This window comes from Thalia democratica, chromosome 5, assembly GCF_965202585.1.
Source record: "Thalia democratica chromosome 5, ktThaDemo2.hap1.1, whole genome shotgun sequence".
NCBI classification, from domain to species: domain Eukaryota; kingdom Metazoa; phylum Chordata; class Thaliacea; order Salpida; family Salpidae; genus Thalia; species Thalia democratica.
Window position 1 is genome coordinate 44,299,575 of NC_139169.1, and position 26,137 is coordinate 44,325,711.

The 26,137-nt window shown below is 26.6% G+C and overlaps 1 protein-coding gene across 2 annotated transcripts; it reads left to right on the forward strand.

Moving 5' to 3' along the window:
* Positions 1-536: 536 nt before the first annotated feature.
* On the forward strand, positions 537-23,917 carry LOC145835359 (uncharacterized). 2 transcript variants are annotated; one of them, XM_082942919.1, is made up of 29 exons: positions 602-624; positions 5,544-5,636; positions 8,613-8,784; positions 9,566-9,629; positions 9,859-9,954; positions 10,614-10,748; positions 11,855-12,021; positions 12,495-12,657; positions 13,116-13,324; positions 13,575-13,841; positions 13,947-13,978; positions 14,201-14,492; positions 14,688-14,810; positions 15,062-15,205; positions 15,277-15,367; positions 15,712-15,788; positions 15,934-16,162; positions 16,848-16,983; positions 17,348-17,465; positions 17,913-18,099; positions 18,365-18,488; positions 18,719-18,915; positions 19,217-19,311; positions 19,536-19,772; positions 19,946-20,041; positions 20,556-20,667; positions 21,707-21,843; positions 21,986-22,136; positions 22,305-23,917. In XM_082942919.1, exons 1-29 carry the CDS (start codon positions 617-619, stop codon positions 22,346-22,348), a joined length of 3,996 nt encoding a protein of 1,331 aa, XP_082799045.1. In that variant the 5' UTR covers positions 602-616; the 3' UTR covers positions 22,349-23,917. The 2 variants fall into 2 exon arrangements, with proteins under 2 accessions (XP_082799046.1, XP_082799045.1); XM_082942920.1 differs by lacking the exon at positions 5,544-5,636 and having other exon boundaries at positions 537-624.
* Positions 23,918-26,137: the final 2,220 nt, after the last annotated feature.

Here is a 26,137-nt window from a genome sequence, read left to right on the forward strand (position 1 = left end):
GATGCTCATATGCATAACTAAAACTTTTTTTACTAATATATTTATTTTATATTTACTAAACATACAAAAAAATCACATTTTAGTAATGATGCACTTAATAGTAAATACTTAATTTAATACAAATAATATTATTGACAGTACTTTGTTTTACTTAAAAGTATTTAACAAATTTAAACTGGAATAGTTTTAACTAATTTAAAGATGCCAAAAAACCAGGAATTAGAAAGATTAAAATAACCTGGAAAAACCTTGAATTTTCAACAAAATAAAATGTTTTTTTCTTTTAATTTTTAGATTTTTATTTTCAACTTAAATTTCATTACTTTGGAAGTAAAAATTAAAAGTAAAGTTTACTAATTTTGCTTGTTACATAAATAATAAATAATCATTTAGAAAATAGGATACATTATTTTACTTATAGTTTAAGTTCATTATTCACTATCCAAAAATTAAACGAAATGTACATATAAATAAGCTTATTATCAATACAATAATAAATTCAATTATATTTTATTTAAAGTTTTGAAGTTTTTTTCAGAAATACTTAATATGTGTTAGGAGTGTTTAAATTTCATTGCAGTAGAGGTGATAATTACCTGTAAAGCTTCTATAAAAAATGGAAGGGTCAGTTTCTAAATTATTATTTTTTGAAATTGTTTTTTTTTGCAAATATTAAGTAAATGAAAATATATAGATTAAGAAGTAGTTTCCAGCATAGTTTTCAGCTATATATTTAATTTTATTTCAATGTTTTAGCCTTGAACAATAATTTTTGTTGCTATATATTTTAAAGAAACCTAAATATTACCAGGAATTAGTTGCCTCACATGAAAGCCACTAGGTTAGTTTAAATAAAAAACACAGGCTGAATAATTTGACAGATTGTTTAAATAAACTCAACTGACTCCTGCTAATACGGATTTTTTTCATAAACCTAAAACTTTTTTGCTACTTTAGCTTGGTAAAATGTTTTCTAAATTTTTCTTTATAAACTCAGGCTAACTTTGACAAAGTTTTAGTCACTCATCTGTTTTTTTGTCTTTTAGTGTGCAACCCTGACAGAGTTAAAGTTCAAAGTTTTTGATAATTACTTAGGATGATGCACCAATATCAAACTGAAAATATATTATATTCAATGTCTTTTTAACCATAAATATATGCTAAAAATCAATGTTTTAAGGCTGATATGTTTAATCTTAAAAGATACTTTGTTTGAAATTTTTTTTATAAATACATATTAAGAATTAACTTTAATTATGATAAACTAAAATATTTAATCAACTTTGTTTTACAAGATCGTAATTAATATAACTTAATGTAACTTTTAAAAATATAACTGTTCAAAATATAGTTTTAATTGTTTGCTAACAAAAGATCCTAGTGAAGTAACTTCACTGGAATATAAATAAAAACAAATTATACAGTAATCTTCCTTTATTCTACCAACATATGTTTCTGTGTGTCAGCGAATCAACACACTTCAACTGGGTTGTTAATAGTTATCTTTCCTATTAACAACCCAGTTGAAGTGTGTTGATTTGTTGACACACAGAAACATATGTTGGTAGAATAAAGGAAGATTACTGTATAATTTGTTTTTATTAAAAATATATAAATTTAATTGTTCGTTAACAAAAGTTAACACTGGCATATGTTTCTGTGTGTTGACTTGTTTAACATACAGAAACATATGTCAGTGTAACAAAAGGATGATACTGTATAATTTGATATTATTATATAAATTGATATATTGATATAATCGCCTGCTTTATATTGTCAAAAAAAGCAATTAAAAATTAAGGTTTATAAGTTTATGATATATAAGTTTAATTTTATTTATATATATATACAATACAAATTTCTAGCCAAAAATATGGTTAAAAATGACAATAAAAAACAATTATATCACTACATTAATTTTAAATGATATATTTCCAGTTTGATATTGGTGCATCATCATCCTAGGTAATTACCAAGTTTTTCATACTTATTTTTTACTTCATGAATTGTCAATTTAACTTTAACTTAAAATTTACATCATTTAAATAACTAAAGATATTTCAATTTTAAGATCATTTAAATTCTAAATTAAATGAAAAAACCAAAATGTCAATAATTAATATTGTGGTTAATAAATCACATAAATGAAATGACATTATCAGTTCTTAAAAAACTGTGAGAATTCCAAAAAATAATATGAATTGTAAAAATGTCAAGCCAAAAGCAGGAGTTGGTATCTGCCCTAATATAACTCAAAGATTATATATGTTACAAGTTTTGGATAAGAATAATACATATGATTAAAGAACATTTTATCTGCATCCAAAAAAAGAAAATTTTCAACTAATTTTTTTCATAGTTTTTTAAAATGAACAGTTTAATAATATTATTATCTCTACTTTATTTTTCAATATTGTTAGTAGTTGATAATAATCTTTTTAAAATTTATTTTTTAAATTCACAGCAAATATTTTTTATTCTTCATAGTAAACTTAAACACCAAGTTTATTGATTTTTATATAAAATTAATAGGTTGAAAAAACTATTAAAATTAAATTTTTTTTTTTCTTGTTTTAGAGTTTGATGTTTTTATTATTTATTTATAAAATACAACTATTCAAAATATAGATTTAAGTTTTTGTTAACAAAAGATCCTAGTGAAACAAGTTCACTGGTATATACATAAATAAGTAAAATAATAAATAAAATGTAATAATTACAAACTGTACAGTATACTTCTTTTATTACACTGACATATGTTTCTGTGTGTTAAGGGATTAGGGGGAGGAGGGGGGTTAACACCTTTTTTTTTGAAATTTGATCTTCTTTTATATAGTTTTTACTGAGCTACAAGATACTTTTTACAGGTTTCAAAAATTCAAAATAATTTTTGAGATATAGCTGGTCAAAGTCGGAGGCAACAATAGGATCCCTATTGGAGGCGCAAACTAAAACAGCAAATAACTAGAAGTCATTAAAAGTCTATCTCCTCCCTACGTTTTTTGAGATAACTACCTCAAATTTTCAGGAAATGTTCAGACAGAATTTTCTATATTTATCAAGGAACATTTCCTAAAAGTTTTAGGTAGTAATCTCAAAAAATGTAGGAGGAGATTAGTGATGTACCGGACCCACAATTTCGGGTCCGGCCGGACCCGGATCTGGACTTTTTTTTCAAATAAGAATCCGGCCGGAACCGGATCCGGACTTTTTTTTCAAATTAGAGTCCGGCCGGAACCGGATCCGGACTTTTTTTTCAAATTAGAATCCGGCCGGAACCGGATCCGGACTTTTTTTTCAAATTAGAATCCGGCCGGATCCGGATATCAGACAAAAATGGCAATATCCGGCCGGACCCGGATAGTGAGTCCGGTACATCACTAGTATAAACTAGCCTGAGTCAAAATGAGGTTTTTAAAAACTGAAAAAAAAGAACTTTAATCTAATAATAAGTAAAACAGCTAGCCACAAGGTTTACAAATTTAGGTGTTATTTACAATTAAAAATCTGAAATCAAGTTCTTGAAGAAAATACACTAGAAAATTACAAAATATTGAAAACTCGATCAGCTCAAACTCATTCAAAAATTAAAAGAAAACTAGCCTGAGTTTTTAAAAAAAACTAAACTAGCCTGAGGCAGTCCAAATTTTTCTAAAATTCCCAAAAGTTTTCAAACTAGCAGGGTTGCCACTGTTTAAGTCAATAAAACTAGCTAGAGTGAGTATAAACAAGCCTGAGTCAGAATGAGATTTTTAAAAACTGAAAAAATTACTTTAATCTAATAATCAGTAGAACAGCTAGCAAAGGTTGACAATTTGGTAGTAAAGTTGTGAACCGATTGTGGTAAACTTAACTTATTAGTACTACCCATCATAATTAAATCCTACCTTATTTAATTATATCTAACAAATACTAAATTCTAACTGAGACTACTTTCTATAATCAGATACGACAGTTTTGAGTGATGAATCTTTTATATAAAACACAACAAGAAATACTAGCATATACAAAATTATAAATTACTTTGGTAACACTTTAAAAACTGGAAGCTATTTAAATCTATATCAAAAGACTTAAAACAGTAAACTAAAAATTAAATAAAATTTTTAGTAAACAAGAAACTGTAAAGTTTTTAATAAACTATTAAACTATAAACCTGGCTTAAATATTTAAACAATTAAAAACCAGTTGAAATATTCACTTTTAAAACAAAACACTACTTACAATAGGCATTCACAAAAAAGTTCAAGATATTTTGTTGCTTCAAGCTGCACACCAAACTAACTAACTGCTTACATATAAACTGCCTGTCATGTTCTGATGTTTTGTTGCATCAGTATTTAGTTTGAAACATTTCGTCATATGATTCTCATCGGCTCGTACATTCAACCGTATTAATTCTAAATATTCTCTGAGCTCAACTTTAAACAAGAAATAATGCAAGTATTCATTCAAAAGTTTTCAATTTTACAACATATGTAAAGAGTTGCAATTCTTAGTTGTTTATTTCATAGTTTAAATGTAAACAAATGTAAATTAGTCACGTGTACAAAATGAGCCAATCACGGTAGGTGTTTAATTTTTACTGACAAAATGACTCTTACTAATTTACACAGGGTTTATTTTGAAAAAATACTTTTCAGTATTCTCTTTTTTGCTAACTAGATCCGGGTCCGGCCGGATCTCTGTTAGGATCCGGCCGGACCCGGATCCGGACTTTTTTTTTCAAATTAGAGTCCGGCCGGAACCGGATCCGGACTTTTTTTACAAATTAGAATCCGGCCGGAACCGGATCCGGACTTTTTTTTCAAATTAGAATCCGGCCGGATCCGGATATCAGACAAAAATGGCAATATCCGGCCGGACCCGGACCCGGATAGTGAGTCCGGTACATCACTAGAGGAGATAGATTTTTAGTAACTTCTAGTTGTTTGCTGTTTTAATTTGCGCCTCCCATAAGGATCCTATTGTTGCCTCCAACTTTGACCAGCTATATCTCAAAAATTATTTTGAATTTTTAAAACCTGTAAAAAGCATCTTGTAGCAAAGTAAAAACTATATATAAGAAGATCAAATTTCAAAAAAAAAGGTATAACCCCCCTATGCCCTTAACACACTTCAACTGAGCTCTGTAAAATGTCAGTGTAATAAAAGAAGGATACTGTATAGTTTGTTATTATTATATATTCCAGTGAACTTATTTTACTACGATCTTTTGTTAACAAACACTTAAATTTATATTTTGAATAGTTATATAAAATATAATTTTTAAATTGTTCCAGGACATAATCAAAGAGTTTTGTAATTAAAAAGCAACTAATTATTAACCTTGTGTGCCAAAAATTTTTGTAGGTTTTAAAAGATAAGAACCTTTTATTAATTAAATTTCAGTAAGAATAAATGTTTCAATACTTAAAGAAATAGGTATAATAATTATAATGTACGAATTAATTATTTTTATAATGATAGGTATCAGATTTAAATTTATCAAACATTTACATCTTTACTTTTACTAAAAATAAATTTTAGCTAAATTGTTTTAGGTATTTACAAGAAAGTAATGAAAAAGAATGCCAGAATTTTTTTCAAAATTTAAGTATAAGTATTAGTGATCAGCAAAAAGTTCAGTACAATAAGTGAGTTATTTAATTAGATTTAGCTTAAATCAATTTGATCTCTGAACTAAAGTTTTGTTATTAGTTTATTTATTTAATTTTCAGTCAGTTATTTATTTGCAGTGTGTTCATTTAGATAAGTTACAGTAAATTTGAAAACTGACCCAAAATGCTTTTTGATTTCATAAAAATATTTAATTATATATAGTTTGTAATTCTATAATTGTCAAGTCGTAAAAAGAGTTTTTTGTAAAGAATTAAGTTAACTATTTATAACAAATTACTGTTTAGTTTCTATAATTGCATTCCTTGAAATAAAGTATTTGTATTCAAATCCTTTTTAATACCAAATGTATATAACAGTTAAGGCCATAGGGGGGGGGGGGGTCCAACATTTTTTTTACAAAAATTAAGTTTAGCTTTTATATGAAAGCTTTAAGTACAAACTACAAGCCAGTTTTTATAGAATTCAAAAATAACATTTAAATTTTGAGATATTTAATTTTTTATTAAAATTTTCCTATATAAATGTATGGACTACAAATTTTTTGGGATCAATTTTCTCGGAAATTTAAAAATTTTCTAAAAATCTATCTCCTCCTTCATTTTTCAAGCAATCTTCTTCAAATTTTTAGGAAAGGTTCCTTATAATAAAAGGAAAAAACGTTACTTTAGAATTTTAGTAATTCAAAAAAATAAAAATTTTAACACAATAATTTAAAAAAAAAAAAAAAAAAAAAAAAGTATTTTTACAAAAATTTTTTTTAATTCCAAAGTAACGTTTTTTTGTTATTGTATAAAGATAAGACTGTGAAAGTTTGAAGAAGATTGGTTGAAAAATGTAGGAGGAGATGGATTTTAAATGAAATAGTCTTTTTTCGCTGTTTTAGTTTTCCCTACCCATAGGGAACCTATTATGCGGCTCGACTTTGACTGGTCATATCTCAAAATATAATTTGAATTTTTTAAAACGATAAAAAGCATCTTGAACCTTAGAAAAAACTCTATAAAATAAGATCAACTTGTAAAAAACATGGTTTACCCCCCCTATGGCCTTAAATTATAAATTTTATTTTCATATTTTAACGTCAATTTTTATTCTGTAACTAAATAAAATTTAGTACCAAATAAGACTTCTATTTAACATTAAAACGTTAAGACGTTTCTATAGTTAGCTAAATATTTGCAACCTTACATTCTTATAGTTTTATCTTAATGCACCAAACCTTAAGTTAACGTTGTATAGTTTTAATACTTTGTATATGTATTCTTATAAGTCGTCTAAACAGTAAGTTCAACATTCAAATAAATTAAACTAATATTTTACTTTTTAAGAGTAATAATACTATTTTCTTTAGAAGAATAACAAAAAATACTAATGATGTAACAATCTTTTTTTTTAAACTTCATAATTAGGCTTAGACAACTTAAAAGAATACATATACAAAGTATTAAAACTATACAACAAAAACTGAAGGTTTGCTGCATTAGGATAAAAAATATAAGAATGTAAGGTTTCAAATATTCAGCTAACTATAGAAACGTTAAAACAAGTTAATTTCAGTTTTATTAGATATAAAAAATTTTAGAACTTTCATAAAAGATTTTTAAACAAGTATTATGATTTTTCCTCATAACAATGTAAAACTATAAATAAAGCATCTGTCTTTGAAACTTTAGAATTAGTGTTCAGCATTAATAACTATTTATCAAACTTATTAATGGAACGAAAATAGATTAATAATACACAAGTAATATTAATTTATAACTATTTATAAGATAAGACTTATATTTTACAAATTGGAAGTGTACTAGATTTTAAGCAATTAAGTTTAAAAATGATCTTTTACTTGTAGGTTTTTGTCTTTGCTTAAAGTCACAGGGGTAATTTTTCTTTTTGTTGAAATTTGATCATATTTTTTACATATCAAACTAAGCTACCAGTTGTTTTTTACTGCTTTTAAAAATTCAAAGTAATTTTTAAGAAATAAGTGGTCAAGGATAGAGAGTTCAATAAGTTTTTTATGGGAAAGGCACAAACTAAAAAGGCGAAAATAAACTATTTTACTAAAAATCTATCTAAGTATTAGAGCAATTGTTTAAAAAAATTTTCAGTCTAATTTTTAATCTTTTTTAAACAAAGTATAAAAACTTGAATAAAATCACTATTTTCACAATTTGATCTTATTTGTTGAGTTTTAACTAAGCTTCAAGTTGTTTTTTACAGATTAAAAAATTAAAAATAGTTTTTGAGATATAGCAGGTCAAAGTTGGAGCTAACAATAGGTTCCTTATGGGAGACGCTAACTAAAACGGCAACAAAAAACTATTTCACTAAAAATTTATTTCCTCCTACGTTTTTTGAGATAAATACCTTAAACTTATAGGAAATGTTCCTTGGAACATTTAGAAAATTCTCTTACCAGAAATTAAAAAAAAAAAGAAAAAATAAAAAAAAACCGTTTTTTTTTTTGATTTTTGTCATAAATTTAAAAATTTTGTTGCGTCAGAATTTATAGATATTGCAAGGAACATTTTCTGAAAGTTAGATGTATTTTTCTCAAAAAACGTAGGAGGAGATAGTTTTTTAATGATTTCTAGTTATTTGCTATTTTAGTTTGAGCCTCCCATAAGGAACCTATTGTAGTACCGGCTATAACTCAAAAATTATTTCGAGTTATAGAAATCTGTAATAAGTCACTTTTAGCTTAGTTAAAATACAATAAATTAAGACTAAATTGTGAAATAAGTGATTCACCCTCCTATGCCCTTAATTTTTAATGCCTCCTTTATTAAGTATATTGTAAGTTGGTGAATGAGAGTTAGTACAAATTAATTTTATATGTGATTCTAATTGGGCTTTACTAACATTATTTTTGTTTTCTTAACAGTCTACTAATTCTTTAGTTTTACACACTATAAGTTTTATTTATTTTAGATTAAGTTTTAATTTAGCCTAGAAATCTTATCTGGTTATAAGGCTCAAATGAAACACAGTTTTACACAAAATGGAATGAATGTACAGCAAGCCCAGCAAAAAAGCTCTTGTATTAACAGCAACAGCATGTACTCATCAACTCCAGCCAACTTGAGCACTTTTCCTCATCAAAACTCTGTTCCTTTGACTAACAATAACCCTGCTAATGCCCAAACTACTAATAACCTTAGAGTTAGTTTGTGATATAATAATAAACTGTGATTTAGCTTATTTAAGAAAAAAATCTTATTTTTATAGGATGTTAAAAAAAATCAGTTTGAAAAAAAATTTACTTCTATGATTTAAAAAGTTAAATAGTCTTTGAATATAGTCTAATAGCCTTTTTTATATAAAAATAAGATTTCAAGTTTTTTTTACTTTTTAAATGAGCATTATATAACAAAAATATAAGAATTTTTGTTTTTTTAAGTCTATAGTTATAATAAATAATAATAATTATAATAATATTAACTTTAACTAGCTATTAGTTAATTGCAGTTTATTTAAGTATGATATTGTTTTTATCACTGCTTTTACATCTCTAAAGTAGGTCTAACTTAATTACTTTTAATACTTTATGATACATAGTTATATAAGTTCGAAACAAGTAAAGTGATATTAGAACACTTGTAATGTGGTAATTGTTTTACTAACAAATTTAAATTTTGTCTTAGTGGTTCTCAAAGTGTTTATTTTAACTTTTATAAAAGGTTATGATTTTTATACTTTTTGTCATATAAAATGTTTCCAAATTTTATCATAAAACATTAGTAGTTTTTTTTCGTAAAAAAGGCTTAAAATATTTAAAATTAAAAGTTCTGTTAAACTTAGTCTCTACTGTATAAAGCTATATATAATTTATATTTTAAGTTTGTATTTAAGAATATTATTTGTGAAACTGAAGTAATTCAAAAGTTCAGTTATTTATGTAATTTAAATAAGCTTATACTAATTGGTAAATATTTCAATACAGCAATATCAAGGAAGTATGCCTGCTAAAGTGAGCCCTCACATGTACCAGCAAACATTTCCACAAGGTGAGTAAGGAAAGAAAAGTTCACAAGTATAAAAAAATATTTGTTGAAAAAAATAACTAACCGACAAAAAGTTGGAAATAAAATTTAGCAATGACTAGAATACTCGTATTTTTTAAGTTTTTAACGAAATAGATATTTTTAGAAAATTTAAATGAAATGAATATTTTTTAATAATTCAAGTTTTATAAAGCAAAGTAAATGCTAAACTGTATCAAAATATATTTAACAGTTGCTAGCACTATTGTGAATACAAACACCTACAAACCACCTACTATGCCACCAACTAACGGTGATCAATTGAGCAATGGAGTACCTTCTAATAAAGGTTTAGTTTTGTTGTGTATTTATAAAAAGTTTAGATGTAGACCAAAAGTTAGATAATAATTTAAATTTTATTGTAAACTTTTGGAAACTAATTAATGTTCTTCTTTTTTAAAGTTTTAAAATGTATAGTTTTTTATTTTCTTTTTACTTTTGTCATTTAGTTTAGTACTAAAATTTGAATATTACTGAGCAATTAAGCCACTGTAGTGTTTAAAAAATAGTAGAAGAACAATACATCATAGCAAATTTATGTAAAAACTTGTTTATTTATTGTTTAAACTTAAGACTGTTACACATTAATTTAATTTTATTAATTAAATGTTTTTTATTTGCTAATTTTTAAAGAGTTTTACAAAGATTTAAACATAAAACTAGGTATGATAGTTTTGTTCCATTTATTAGTTTTTTCTAATATATAATATTCTATTATGGGATTTTTTTTAAACTGCATTTCTATATCGATTTATATAATTAAAATAGTTAAGAAAATTCTTTAAAAAAGCTAATATTATGAGAATAATTTTTTCAGCATAGTTGTTTTGTTTTATCAAATATTATCATATCTATATTAATAAAATAGAGTATTACAAAGTGTGTAATCTATATAGAAATCGTTTGATTTATGAAACCAAATGTATATAAGATCTTCATCATTGGTAGATTGGAACACAGCTTCAACTACTCAGCAACGAAATGGTGAATTTGCTGCTGCACCATTTTCAAACGCAGTTGGTGGCAGTGTTGGTAATGGAAATGGTTCGAATCAACAACAGTTGTCACACCAGGCTGTTACTGGTTGGTTATTTGTTGAGTTACGAAGTATCAGTGTATACCTAAGAAAATAAGATTTAAATTAATAGAAGAAAAATGTGTATAAGAAATATAGTTTAGATGGAATTTTGACTATATTTCTTATATACATTTTTTAGTTCTATATTTAAATTAATAGAAGAAAAAATGTGTATAAGAAATATAGTCAAAATTCCATCTAAACTATATTTCTCTTGATAATTGCTTGCAATTGGTAACTGCGTTTTTTATAAAAAACTGGGTTTCACTCTTTTTGCCTAGTTCTGGTCAACTTTTTATTTGACATACAGTTGAAAATAATAATTTTTTGTAATTTTTTGAGTGACTAATTAAGCTTGTTAAAAGCATTCTAAAAGCCTGTAATGTTTAAATTGTGTTTAATATATAAGTATTGTCATTAAAAAATAAAAGTAAGTGATGCAATACTTTTAGTTGCTTGCTAGTCATCCATAAGCCTTGTGTTCATCAGTGTATACAATGTTTTATGAAGTTTGTTTCATAAAACTAAGTAACATTTTGAAATTTACTTGTTTTATTTTTGTTTTAATTTAGTATTTTAATAAATTTTTTATAAATAATACAACGTACGAAATTAAATCTAGTTAGTATTTTAAGACCTGCAACTTTAAAAAAACTTGTTTAAAATCAAAAAGTCATTTGCAGACCATAATTTCAATAAAAACTATACTCTATTTTATTTTTTTAAATCGAAGTAAAATCTTTGAAATATTTTTTTTAACTTAAAACATGCAGACGGCCAGAAATTTATTATACTTATTAGACCACTCTTTGCCGGAAGGCTACAGTTTGCTGATCCCTGTTCTAGTTGCTCAATTACATTACTGAAAAATTTTAAAGAATTATGTTGATTAAACCCTAAAGAATTTTTGATTAATACTTAATTAAGTTTTTTCTCTAGGTTTATTATTATCAACTGAAAATAAACTATAAATATTCGCTTAAAAGAACAATTAAAAGAAAAAGAACAAGGGTTGGTTTTTATAGTTGCCTAAAGTTTTTAACTACTAATATGTTGACTACATTATCTTTATTTTTCGATTCAAGCTAAGTTGATACCAAAATAATGTTAGGAGTCCACCAAGTTGGAGGGCTTCAAAATAGGCTGATGTCTTCAGGACCTTCTCCTGGCAACCAATCGATGTATCACCATAGCAACACTTTTCAGCAACTAGGTTGGGGCTCAACTGACAACCAGAGGTCAACTTTTAGTATCACTGGTCAAAATCCACCGCCTATGGTAATTTTTTACATAGTATATTGGAAATATAATTTAGTTTTTACATACACTCATATTTTTAAATATTTTTTAAAATTTTGAAAATTTAAGTAGAGTATTAGAAGGTTTGAATTGAGTTACAAAAAATTTTATCTTAAAAACATCGCTTTGAAAGTATTTAAAGAGTTATTATCTTTCTCCATTTTAGCAGTTTCTATTAATTATTTTACATTTTATTATTATTAACGCTGTAAACATAAATATTTTATAACAGTTTAAAGTGACTTTAATTTAGGGTCATGTGCTTATATTATTTATCAGTAAATTAGAAAAAATACTTAAAAGTATATTGTAACAGTTTATGAGTCGTTTGGTCAAAACAATTGCAAAGAGTATTTAATTTTTCGATTTTAAAAAAGCCTAAAGCCTAATCATGTTTATGAAATATGTTGATTAATAGTTGAATTAAATGCACATTAAATAAAATTGTACAGAGAAGTAGTGCAACCAGTTCTGTGATTGGAGGCCCTGTGGTGTCCACTCAAAATGCTCAGATGTCATGGTTACCACAGATGGCTAGCAACGCTAATTACCACCAACAACCGCGTGCTAATATTCTCAACCAAACATCAAACATGCAACAATATCAATCAAGACGTGAGTTTTATTACTAAAGAAGTATTTGAAAATAATTAGTTATAAAAGTTAACTTCATAAAATTTACGTATAATAAGTTTATACTATCTAATTGTATACATTTACTGCTCAGGTATAATTTAAGTCTTCTATGATCAAACAAATCTTATTAGGGTGACAGTTATTAAAGTCTAAATGTAACTGCTTTAAATAATGTATTTATTTTAAAAGTTTTTTGATCTAGCTGATTTTTTTCTCCGTGTGTACAAAAGCAATCAGATCTGTTTTCTTTAAGGCATCAATGATTTTTGTAACTGACACTAATATTTTTGGCTACTGGATATTTTTTTTTGTAAATTAAAATTAATTCTTATGGTAATAATAATGCTTAAATTACTAACTTAAAGGTAAATTGATAAGTTTTTTGATTTATTTTTGTTTGGAAATTCTGTGCAGTATTTGTTAAATTAAACATTTAGAATCTGGAAATTCGATGGGTGGTAACAACGAGATGATGGTTGGAATGCTGAAGGGTAATGCTCAACTGAGCAACAACCACGATTTCAGTCAGTCTGCTGCTAGTATTCAACAACAGGCGAGTCCGTGGAACAACAATCAGTATGTACAACCTGATATGGTTTCCACGCAACAGCATGACAACACATGGGCCCATCAAACTTCCCATCAGGTTTGCAATTTAAATGTACGAGATTGTTTGGTAATCAGGTAATTTAAAAAATTTATTTATTTAATGTTATAAACCATTTATTTTATTTGTTTTTTTTTTAACAATTTTTTCATTTATACAGATGAATAAAACCCCGTTTTAATTTTAAAATATGTTGCATTTTAAATATTAGTATTTAACAAATAAAAGCTTTGTAAAACTAGTTTGCAAAATTTGCGCTTTTGAATAATTAATCGTATTCATTTCTCAGCAACTTTACAATCGCCAAGTTGCCCCAAGATCAGTTGCAATGCACGAAACTTCCGTGATTGGCCAGCAAGCTTCTAGTTTCCATGGCGATAGCAGCCAGACAACATTGCAGCAGAACCCGGGAGCTCAAGCAGCTTGGAACGCGGCAGGGTTCATGCAGCAGCAGCAGCAGCAACAGGATTTCATGCGGCAGGGACAGCAACACACCATGAGGAGTGACAACAACTGGCAAAACACTAACATTGATGTGAACAACTTGTGGCAACCTGTTAGTTTTTGTTTTGTGAACTTCTATATGTTTTCATCAATAGCTTTCGTTTGAAGATATAGCTTATGTATTTTAGATTTGTATTTAAAAATGATTATTTTACAGCCTGTTCACCCGGATAGAAACCAGAATCAAAGGTTAGTAAAAGTTCATTATGTTTGAAAATATAAACTTGATGGATTGTTAAAGTCTAACATTTTATTGGTTTCTATAAATTATTCAATGCTAAATAAATAAAAATTATATAATGCTGAAGTTTATTATATAACTTAAATTAAGATACTTTAGTAAGTTATATAGGATATACTGTTACCCTAATAGTCATATAAGACCTAACTGAAATAAAAATATTTAAACAGTATTCAGGACTTCCAAATGAGCAACAAATTCAAATACCAAAACACATCAGGAAGTCAGATGATGATTGGTAAGTCTCGAAGCGAGGTTAAGGGCAAGCAGTTGTGGGACCCTAACAACAAGTCCCAACCACCGCCAGTTATCCATAGTAACCAGCAGTTAGTTGATAAGAGAAAGGCAAAGGCACCGGACGTGATGAAGTTAATGGAAGAATTCGGAAAAACATCAATAAATCAGAATGAAGCTCCTAAAAAAATAGTGCCAAGACCCAGTACAAATCGAAACTTGATAATGGTCAGTTCTTTAATTGATTTTTTACTAAAGATTTCTTCAAGTTGTTTATATTTTCTAGATAAGAAAATAAGTTCTTATAATTTTATAAAAACTAAAAATAAACATTTTTATTCGTTACCTTTTAAAAACATTTTTAACTTTTAAATAACTAGGTTTTGTTATTTTACATGAGTAAAAAATTTCAATAATCTACAGAGTTTGTCAGAAAAGTTCCAAAGATCAGAAGAAATCGCAAAGCTTAAAAGTTTCATGGAAAGAAACAACTTGTCTACCAAGTTGGTCACTAATAATGTAAACGGAGCTAAATGGGTTGTTGAAGTATGTTTTAGTTTTTGTTGTAGTTAATAGTTATATTTGGCACTAAAATTATTAAAGAAAAGTGTTTTGCCTTTGTGAATTAATTTAAAAAAGTTGTTGTGTAAATTTCAAAGTATCATAATTTAGTTAAAGTTGAAAGCTAATATAGTAAAATGCAGGACTATTCAAAACAAAACTTTTATCAGCTGTTGCAAAATTCTTTTACTGTTATAGTTTTAATGCTTGAAATTTTAATTTGAATATTTTTTTAGTTAAAATTCAACGAGAAGTATGAAAATCTAGTTGGTGTAGGAGATTCTGTAGATCAGAAAGAAGCTGTTGAAAAAGCAGTTTGCTGCTTGTTAAATGAATTAGAAAAATCTGGATTAATTGACAATAAAAATAAGACAAAAAGCGTTAGTTTTAATTTTCGTTGTATTTGCATCATAAAATAAACCAATATTGTAACAAAATAAAAACTAAACAGGACATTACAATATTGAAGAACACATCTCTGACAAACAATGCTAAAAGTAACGTGATAAAAAACAATTTCAATAATCCTGATAATCGCAAATGTTAGTTTTTTAGATTATTTTTTAACTATAACCTAGAGCTTTTTTATTAACTTAATTTTTCATTTTAAAGCAGTTTTACATTAAAGTTAAAAATAAATCAGATAAGTAAGATTCACAAGTCAAAAGTGTATTATAGCGACAAGTTTTATTTTAATTAAAATAAGTTGATGCACTTAATTTTTATATCATTGTTGTTAATTAAAGTTTTATCTGTCCTAAAAGAGTCGAAATTACCTAAAAAAGTTCTAAAAAAAGTTATTCATTTTCAACGTTCCTTTTCAGTAAATAAGTAGTTTATGGAAATGCTTAGACTAAAAATAAATATTTCAAAAAATCGATTGCAGACAAAAATATCAGACCAAACACAAATAATGTTAAGAACAATGCTGTAACAAACCATGTGGTTGCTAGCAACAACAAGGTCAGTTTTAATAATGTTTATGATTTTTATTGCAAAGCTCTAAAAGTAATAAATACTAAATCTTTTCATTTCATTTTCGTTTGTTTAAAACAAGTTAAATCATTTATTTTTATATTTTTTACAAACGACGTATATTAAATTAAAGTCACAGCAACAAAACAACGTGCCAATTCCACCACCCTTCATTTTCAACAATGGTCACCAAGGCAACCACCAGCGCCCACCCCCGCATCACGAACCGATGCCATGGTACCCATATGGTCCTCCCCCTCCTATGGGCCCAAACTTCCGTCCACCGATGGGCCAGAACTTCCGTCCCCATTTTGACCACGGAATTCACCCAATGGGACCACCAATGATGTTTAACGGACCAAGTTTGTTTTTCACATAATTTTATTTTTATTTCATGCTGTAGAATTTCAATTGCCATGTTTTATTATCCAATATAAAATAATTATTACTTAATTCATTACATGTAAAAATTTCCTCTAACATGATTGCCAAAAAACCTTTGAGTCCTAGAAAAACCTGGAGTTTTACAATTTAGACAATAAAAAAACTGGAGAAACCAAGAATTTGAAAAAATACTTCTAATTTTTGAAAAAAATCACTAATAAGTCTGAAAAATGTAGAACTTTAAACAATTTTCACATGTAAAGTTATAAAACTTCAAAAAGATACAAAAAATCTATCATAAAGTTAAAAAGTTTTTGTATCAATAAAATTTTTTACTTAAAAAAAGACATTTAAAGTAACTTAAAGTATTTTTTGGATGTTGTTATACTATTTAAGACAGTTTTTTTTAACTTAAATTCAATTTTATACTAAAAATGGACTAAAAAACTTGTTTTTAAAAAACCTGCAAGAATTTAAAAAATTTAAAAGAAATTTACAAAAGACTTTTGGCAACCCTGCTCTAATAACAAATACAGATTAAAGAAATAACTAATAATAAAAACAAAAAGTCTAGTTGTTTTTAAACTTTATCAGTTTGAAATTAAGTTAAATTCAATGACAACAAATTCTGAATAAGGTAATGTTATTAAACAATACTTAAAGGACCCATGATGCCACAACCGTACCACCCAATGATGATGCCCCACCATATCCATGGCAACCACCCTATGATGTATCCGCAGCCACCCCATCAACACCCAATTAATTTTATGGATCCCGACATGGATGATGAAGAGATGTTTGTTTTTATTAAAAATTTAAATGATTAAAAATATCAAGTTTTATTTGGCAAACGTTTTTTAGAAGTAAAAAAATAAAAAAAAGGTTTTATATTAGAATATTCATATTATATATTGTTTTAGCTACTTTAATTTCAAATATTGTTTTTAATGTTTGAATGATTAATACTTATTTTTTTATTGAGCGTTTTTTCAAAAATTCTGCAAAAATAGTTTTAATAGATTTTTACATATTAGCAACTGCTATCATAATCATTTGTCAAGTTTTATTAGAATTATATTTAATTATGTGCATTCTTTCTTGAACCCGTGCGTAAGTTTTTCTGAATGAAAGAAACTAGTTATTAAAACAATAAAATTCAGGTTTCCATCAGCGGACAGCTTCATAGACAGAATGATAATGAATCAACGCGAAGCTGCGTTGCAGACAGGTGAAATGTTTGATGGTCCTAATATGAGGCTTGGAGATGACTGGAACAATGTTAGTTTGAATGTAACTATTATTTACGCGATTGTACATACATAGTATTAATTGAGTATCAATACTTATAAAAATATCCTTATAGAATTCAATGTAGTTTAAATGAAGCTCTAAAATTTAGTCTAAATGCTTGTGAATTTCTCTGCCTTACCAATTAATTAAAGCTTTTCTTAACTACAAAAGAATTAGACTAGTTTTAGATGACTTAGCATATTTTAAGTTTAAAGCGTAAAAATAATGGTGTTAGAAAATGATGTTGAAAAATACTTATTTCACAGAAAATAAATAGTTTAAAAATCAATGTTTAATAAATCTTAAATATTATCGTCATACTGATCTTTTACAATTTTATTAGCTTATAATTCGATTTTTCATTAGCTTTTTATTTTTTATTTATACTATTAAAATAAAATTAGTTTAAGTTATCATTAACATATAATCTCAAAGAGTAAGCAAGCGAAAATGTCGCTTGATGATAGACACGTATACGACAAACACAATCAAATTTACCCAAATAAAAGTGAACTGGATGCTTTTGAAAAGATCGTGGGTGTCACTGAGAAAGTGCTTAAGAAGTTGTCTGATAAATTTGTCAATGAAGACTACCCAATCACCAGCCCAGAAGCTAAACAAGGTAATATTAATAGTCTTTTTGTTAACAATTGTTGCAGCACAATTCGGTGTTTTTATTTATTTCTACTTTTGAAAATAATCTTAATTTCTTCCATTTATTATTTGTTTGTTACGTACTTTCAGAAGATGAGGTCAATATTTAAAAGACAATAACCTAACTTAGTTTGTGTTTTTTCTTTGCCAGTAGTAAACAGTAGTGTTTTTTCAATTGTTAGTTTAGGTAACTAGTTTTTTTTTTGATAATTCTGGTAAGCGTTTATTAACAGATTTGGGCAGTGGAGACGGTTCTAGCAAGGTTGTTGAAGTGGTCGCAAACAAAGTGCAAGTTGAAAAAGGTGCAGGTGACGAGCCTTCTCCGAAAAAACAGGAACAAAAACCGAAAGTTCAAATGTAAGTATTTTATTCACATACTTGTTAAAAAAGGGAAACTAATTATTATAGTCATAATAGTTTTCGTTACTTGTCGCTTTTTAATAACGTTGTTCATATGTGTCGCTTTTTGTTTGATTTATAAAGATTGAATTTTATTGTATGTTTCGAAGTAAGTTGTTTAGATTTAAACAAATTTGGTTAAATTAAAATCATAATCTCGTTTTCAATCAAACTTTTTATTTATATAGTTTAAAAAGACCAAAGAAGAGCTCGTCAACGACCAACGTGCTTGACGACCGCCCCAGGATACTTAACGGGGTCAGCAGGGTGGGACATCTTTCAAAGGGTCTCATTATCAAGGGTGACAATGTTGTTGAAATAATTGCTTACTGCGGGGAAGTTCCTACTTCGAAACTTCTTGAAAGAGTTATGGAACACATTCCAGGTAGATTAATTGATAGGAAAACTTTTAATTATATGTGTTATAACTTCAATCAATTTTATTATGATTATAAATTTTACTTATTTTAATATAGATCAAGTGGCTTATAAATGGTTTGATTATTTTACCTATAATTGTTTCTTTGGTGTGTTTATTGTTCGTTGTTTTAATAATTATTTATATGAAACTTTAATTTGAAATAAATTATAAATGTTATAGCAATACTTTAATTTTTATGCTTTTGTTTAGTGTTTAAATTGTCTGTGTGATGAAATACGTTCTATAAAACAAGTAATATAAACAGATGAATTGAACAAAGCGAGCGAGGATTTAGTTTGCAAAGTTGAAAGAACTGAAGCTGGTTTCAATGTTATTGCTGAATCCCGATTTAAAATCACTGTAAGTTACTTTTTCTACAACAAAGTCTTTAATTTAATATATGCATATTGTATATCCAAGAAAGATGATAAGCAAGTATATGCAGTATGTAAACTACATAACGAAATTGTAACATCTTTATTAAAAAACATTCTAACAATTGTTAGTAGTAAAGTTTTTATCTTATCACTTCATTAAAATATAAACCATGGAACTGCAGTTTATCAAACTAAACTGTTTAACAGCTCGCTGTGACAATGACATGGGTAAAGATGGACTCAAGAAGAGAGAAGCAAAATGGTGAAGTGGAAGAAAAAAAGAAAGACGAAGAAACATCTTCGGATGATAAAACTGGTGAAGAAGCCACATTGGCTGATAAAAAGAATGAAGACATCTCGATGATTGATCTCCCAGAAAATGTGCTGAGTGAGAAGCTACAACTTGAAGCTCTCGCCAAAGTCAGACAAGCCAAATGGTTTCAGGTAAAGTTTTCCTTATACATGTCTTGATTTATTTTGGATACATTATAGTTTTTGTTGGCAGTTGAGAATGTTTGTTTTTAATTCTTAATCGTTATGATGTATAGCTGTTGATGATTTAATATCCGCAATGTATGTAGTTTTTACTTTACTTGAACACAATTTTTTGATAACAGCAACACGCCAGTAGAATGGAAACTTGCATGACGGTAATCAGAATTTTTAGAGACATGCAAAACAGAGTGGAAGCTTGGAAGTCTCTACCTTGTTGGGTTAGTTTTGCTTAAAAAAATTTCAGCTTTACATTATTATAATTGCCATGTTTTTAACAAAGCATAGTGGGACTATGCTGTTGTTTTTAATTGGTTGTTTTTAATGTTAATTCTTAGTTATATTAAGCAGTCTTCTACTGTATGTATGATTATCGCAACTAAGCAAATTTAAATCTATTATATAATTAAAATTCTATGAAGTTATAAACCTTTTTAATATTTTAAACTTGTTCATTGTGAAGTAGAATGTTTATAATAAGTTCAAAATTTATAATGAGTTATATATAAGTTAAAGTCTAAAGTACACAAATATACCATTTTGTTTTGACTTCAAAATTAAAAAAATAATTAAGCTTATATAAAGTAAAACCTACAATTATGCTTCCAAATATACTTAACTGCTGAGATAAATATATTTTAACTAACCTCCTTGCAAAAATCAAACTTTAAATGACATGAGTTGGTAAAATTTAAATATGTTAATTTTTTCCTAAACAAGCAACAATATTGATAGACATTGGAAGTGATCGTGTACAAAGCACTGAATTCATCTAAGGAACAAATGAGCACTGCTGATGCGTTCAGAAGAGTTTTGGAAGTAATTGCAGGAGGTCTCTTGCTGCCTGGTTAGTTCTTGATAGTAAAGTTTTAAAAAAAAGTAGCTAAAGAAAAACTTGACTGATAAGTAGTTTATTTGAAGGAAGAATACAAGTAAGTAATACACCTAAAATTTTTATCTAAATAAAAAGTAAGAGTTGATAATTTTTATTAAGTTTAATATTCATTAAACTTTTTAAGGAAGTCGTTGTTCGTGCAAAATGTTCATTTATAAAACGGAAATTATATTATGTAAACTAACAAATACTTGAAAAACTAAAGATTTCATTAGTTTTAATAAAAATTTTAACAAATGAAGTAGTGTGAATTAGATAACAACCACCAGTGTAAAAAATAGCATAAATTTAGATATGGTGTAAACTGAATACAAAAAAAAAAGAGATTAAACTTCTTTTAGTGTTGTATATTTTTACAGAAACAACTTTCTAAGCATGTCTACTATTTCAATTTTTAGTTATAATAAGAGTTTTAAAAGAATAAAACTCATTAACTAACTATACTATAAGCTGAAATATTAGACATGTTTAGAAAATTGTTTCTATATAATGAAGTTTTTATTCTCATAAAAACAAATTAACAAGTAAAGTTTTCAGCTCTGAAAAACTATTTTTTATCCTGAACTAAAGTATTTTGTTTCATATTTTCTTACAACAGTAAAAACAAATAAAAAACAACAACCGAATTAAGTTACGATTAAACAAATAAGTATATTTTGGTACTTAAATTTAAATTATATACCGGTATATTATTAGACTTTTAAAAGTGTCAAATTTTATAGTTATAAATAACTAAAAAGGCATATAAATTAAGACGTTTAAACAATCATTTATATTAAAAGTATTAAAGTTTATTTTTCAATCATATAAATACTGTTCTATAAAAAACTAAAATGAGTTTGTTTTGAAATTTTGATGTATTTAATCCATTAAACATTTTTCAGCCAATTTTTCAAGACAAGTTTCAACTATAACTAATTAAAAATAAAGTTTATGTTACAAAATACGTACCATTTTAGACAAGTATAAATTAACTTAGAATAAAATATAGACGGACCGGGTATAAAAGATCCATGTGAAAAAGGAGAGCAGGACATACTGGCAGGTTGTCACCCGCAAGTGTTGGAGGACATCACCGCTTTCGCACAAACTTCCCTGTCATTGATCGCTTTCCGTGCTATCCATCAGGTAATATTTATCTCAACATCATATAAAATATTTTTAGTAATTAATTTAACCTCATTAGATTTTTTTTAAAAGTCAAATACTCTGTTATTTAAAAAAAAAAATTATTGCACGAAAACGTTTTGATAAAGTGATCATTGCTCAGGTTCTTGATGTACCAAGAATTGCTGCAGTGAAGCCGATTATATTCAGCAACAATGCAAGGCAGGGATTGTATGAAAAAATTGTCGTAAAACAGAAGGAAAAGGAAGATGAAAAAGTTTCAAACGAATTTTCCACTAATAATTCTGTCAAATGTAAGTTTTTGTTTTTAAACTGTCTTTCATTAAAAGTATTGTTTTAAATTTTGTAAATACTTGTCAATTTATAAGTAGATTTAAGAATAATTAATCTTAGTATTTGAATGTTAATTTTAGTTTTTTTATCACGAAACAAAATATGAATAATAAACTACCATATTTTAGGCGACAAACCAGAAAACGAAACGAAAGAAACATCACAAGAGTAAGTTTTGACCAAGGAGTAGAAATGTCCTCAGGTTCTTCTAAGCCACCACTAAATGTAGATAATTGTAGTTGTGTCATCAAATAGTACCTTTTAGCTATTACTTTCTCTTTCTTTCTTAAAAAACTGTCACATCGGTAATATTTTTGATAGCTGATTAGCATCATAACTAAGGTTTTGAGTTTAAAGGGGTTTTTATTTAGGTAAGCCATTTAAAACAAATTTAATTATCAAAGATAAAAAAGATATTATTTTGTTAATTTGAAAATAGTCCAAAAAGTATTTATTAATTTCTAAACTTTTAAATTGTTCTCTTAAAAAGTTCTTTTTCCAAATAAGAGTTCCGTAAGCAGTATGTTTTGGTAAAATAAGAAGATTATCAGTGTTTCAGTCTTTAGAATTCATTATTAAAAGCTTTTCTATGTATGTGAAACATTTTAGTATTTATACTTAAATTAAGATATAAAATATTAAAGATTAATTATTAGAATACAAAAAAAGAAAATTTTAGTCTCGGTTATAAAAATGTTTTGTTAGAGTTAAAATTCTAAAAAAGCTTTGTTTTAATAAGCATATAACAATTTTGATAGAATCATGATTAAAATTATGCTTGGAATATTTGTCATTATTAAGGTTACGAAAAATAAAAATACTACATTACGCTGCTGGATTCTAACTCGTTAATTAAGAATGTTTTTTCAAATTTAGATAATTCACCATTTTAACGGTTAGGTTGTGAACATTTTTAAGCATAGGAAATTGTAAGTTTTAAAGAGATGATCATATTTACTTTTTATATTTCAGTCAGGGATTTTTTTTACAAGTTTTCATATAATTTCGAGTATGATTACAAAAGTAATTTTTTAAATAAAAATAATTTTAAAATTTGTTTTTTCAGAGCTTCTAGATTTCACAGAAGTTAAATTTGATAGTTTTTTATTTGATTTTAGGGGTTTATTTTAGTGGTTTAAAAATAAGACTAGGGATGATTGTTTATAAAGGTCTACACACTTCAACTCTTTACTCTATTATAAGTGGCCAGGTTAAATTGAATTTGTAAAAAAGTCTCCCTTGCTGAAAATGTTTTCATTTGTTATATTAGTTTGTTATTGTTGTTTTGTTTGGTAATCAAATTATTACAGAAATTTGCTTAAGTTTTCCGTTTTATTAACACTGATTAACCCTTTTACCCTGTCTATTTTACTCTCACCAAAGCTGAATAATTTTAAAATTTAATTGGTGCTAACAAAAAAAAAATATTAATCTTTTTTGTTAGTAAAATTTTAATATACAAATTTAAGTTTTAATTTTAGTGAATTAAACAATGAGAAAATCTTCACTTATAGTTTCTATGTATATTAAACACTTCATAGAAAGCAGGGTAATAATAAAGTTTTCAAAGTAATTTAGATTAAGTTTTACTAATAAACAATACATTTGTTGTTATATTGAAACAATTTTTATTGTAAAATTTGTTGTAATATAATTTTTATTTAGAAGTGTTTGTTTTTCAGTAATTGTATAATATATAAAAAATAATTTCGTTAAAAAATTTTGAATACTTTGTATATTTTATTAAAATATAATTCTATAAAACTACGGATAGCGTATTTGTTGTTGGTAATAAACTAATTAGTTTGAATTGTCGTGGATTTTTATGTAGAAACTTATACATCATTATTCAAAACTAAGTTCTAGTTATTGAATAACAAATTAGTCAATTAATTTAAAGTATAAAATGTTCTTACTTGTTGGGTTTACATAAATAAATTTAATAATTTAAGAACTTATTCCTTTTTATAAAAATAATTTTGTACTTTAAACTGTATCACTACAGTTGTAAAGGCTAAGTTTAAAATAGTTTGTCAGACAGACGAGAAAAAAAGGGGCTAGAATTCAAGTTAAAAAATAGTTAAAAATTTATTTGAAAAATATCACTTTTGAAAAATGCTTTTAGTCATTAAATTGATTAAATTTTGTAGTTTTATAATCTTCTGGTTATAATGTTTTTACTTAGTAGTTTATTAAATTGAACAATTGTGTTAAGTAATATATATTAAATTTTTACACTAGTAATAGATTAGATATAAGACTTATCACTGATTTGTTATGTTAAGAGCATAGGGGGGTAATCACCTTTTTTACAATTTAGTCTTAATTTATTGAGTTGTAACTAAGCTATGAGTTACTTTTTGCAGATTTTTAAAGCTAAAAATATTTTTGAGATAAAGCTGGTTGAAGTCGGAGACTACAATAGTACTAATCAAGACCCCCAAATACCTAAAATGACTTCTAAAGAGGATTTTTGTTAATTTGAAAAAATGTCAGGCTAAATTGGTCTCAGTCAGGCTAAATGAAAAAAAAAATTCGCGCACGAACCCTGAAAGTACTTATCAGCCAAACAATTTTTTTTTAAAACATTAAAAAAATTGTTTATAATAATTACTTATAAGTGCGATTGATAATTAATAGTTATTAATGCTTTGTTATCGGGCATTATATCATAAAGTGGAAATTTTTATTGATATCTTAAGTTATATTAAATAACTGCGGAAGACTTTTCTACATAGTACGGTCCGAGAGAAATTTTTACTAGAAGGCCTGCGACTATTTTACAACTTTAAAAAAAGTAGTATTTAATTATTTAAGTGTTATCAATAATGTAATCTTTGCTTTCTTATGTACTGTAGGGGTTGGCAGTCTTTTTTAAGTCGCAGACCTTCTAATTAAAATTTCTCTCGGACCACACTATGTAGAAAAGTCTTCGGCAGGCCGCAGTTATTTAATATAACTTAAGATATCAATAAAAAATTGCTTTTTATGACATAATGGCCTATAATAAAGTATAGAAAAAAGAAAAGAATACATTATTGATAATAATGGATTTATTAAATGCTTATTTTCAGAAAATTTGTGACATTTATAGGATACTTTCTCAAAATAAGTTTACGTTGACTGATTACATATCTGCATAAAAACCTCTAATTATTTCACATGAAGATGGACGTACTCATATTTTAAATAGTTATATATACATTAGTTTTGTCAAAAATAATGGTACGATAACGTTTAATACATTAAAAATGTTACCAACTCGAAAAAAAAAATGTCTTAATTTATTTTTAGGTGAAAGTACGTCGGCGAAAGTCTTATAAGACCAAAACTTGGACTTATGTGTGCCGTGAGACAAGCTCAACTGAACATAAAGATTTGATTATACCTATTCAATCATTAAACAACAAGCCTTCGGTAGACTGAGATTCGGGTTTCGTTTTTATTGAAACTAAAGACGAGTAAAAACAAAACCAGGGTCTCAGTCAACCAAAGGCTTGTGGTCTGATGATCGAATTGGTATGATCGAACCTTTACGTAAACTTGAGCTTGTCTCACGGTACACAAGTCCTGCTTTTGACCTTATAATCTTTCGCTGATTTTTTCTTTGATCGTTTTCAAAACAAGTCTTGCCAAGTGGATAATGTATTATATGTTGCACGGCGTAATGTATTATATATTACAATTCTGACGTCACTGATCATAGTAGGAAACGGTATCTGCATGTTAAAAAATAACAAACCGTTTGTAGACTGACGACTACAAGTTTTTTGATTGCGACTGACTGACGAGTTTCAATAAGTACGAGACTTGGGTCATAATCTACCTAAAGCTTGTGGTCTGTTGATCGAAATGCTGTGATTAAACCTTTATGCTAGCCTTAAATTTTTTGTGTCAAAAGAGATATAAATCAGCTAAGAATACATTAGAAAAAAGCTTACTAAACTTCAATAAAACTATA

What these genes read in the sequence shown, in the direction of transcription:
- LOC145835359 (XM_082942919.1), top strand. An exon ending in CCCATCAAACTTCCCATCAG is followed by an intron (nt 13,325 to 13,574) that starts GTTTGCAATTTA and finishes TTCATTTCTCAG; the next exon opens with CAACTTTACAATCGCCAAGT. An exon ending in CAAATCGAAACTTGATAATG is followed by an intron (nt 14,493 to 14,687) that starts GTCAGTTCTTTA and finishes AATAATCTACAG; the next exon opens with AGTTTGTCAGAAAAGTTCCA.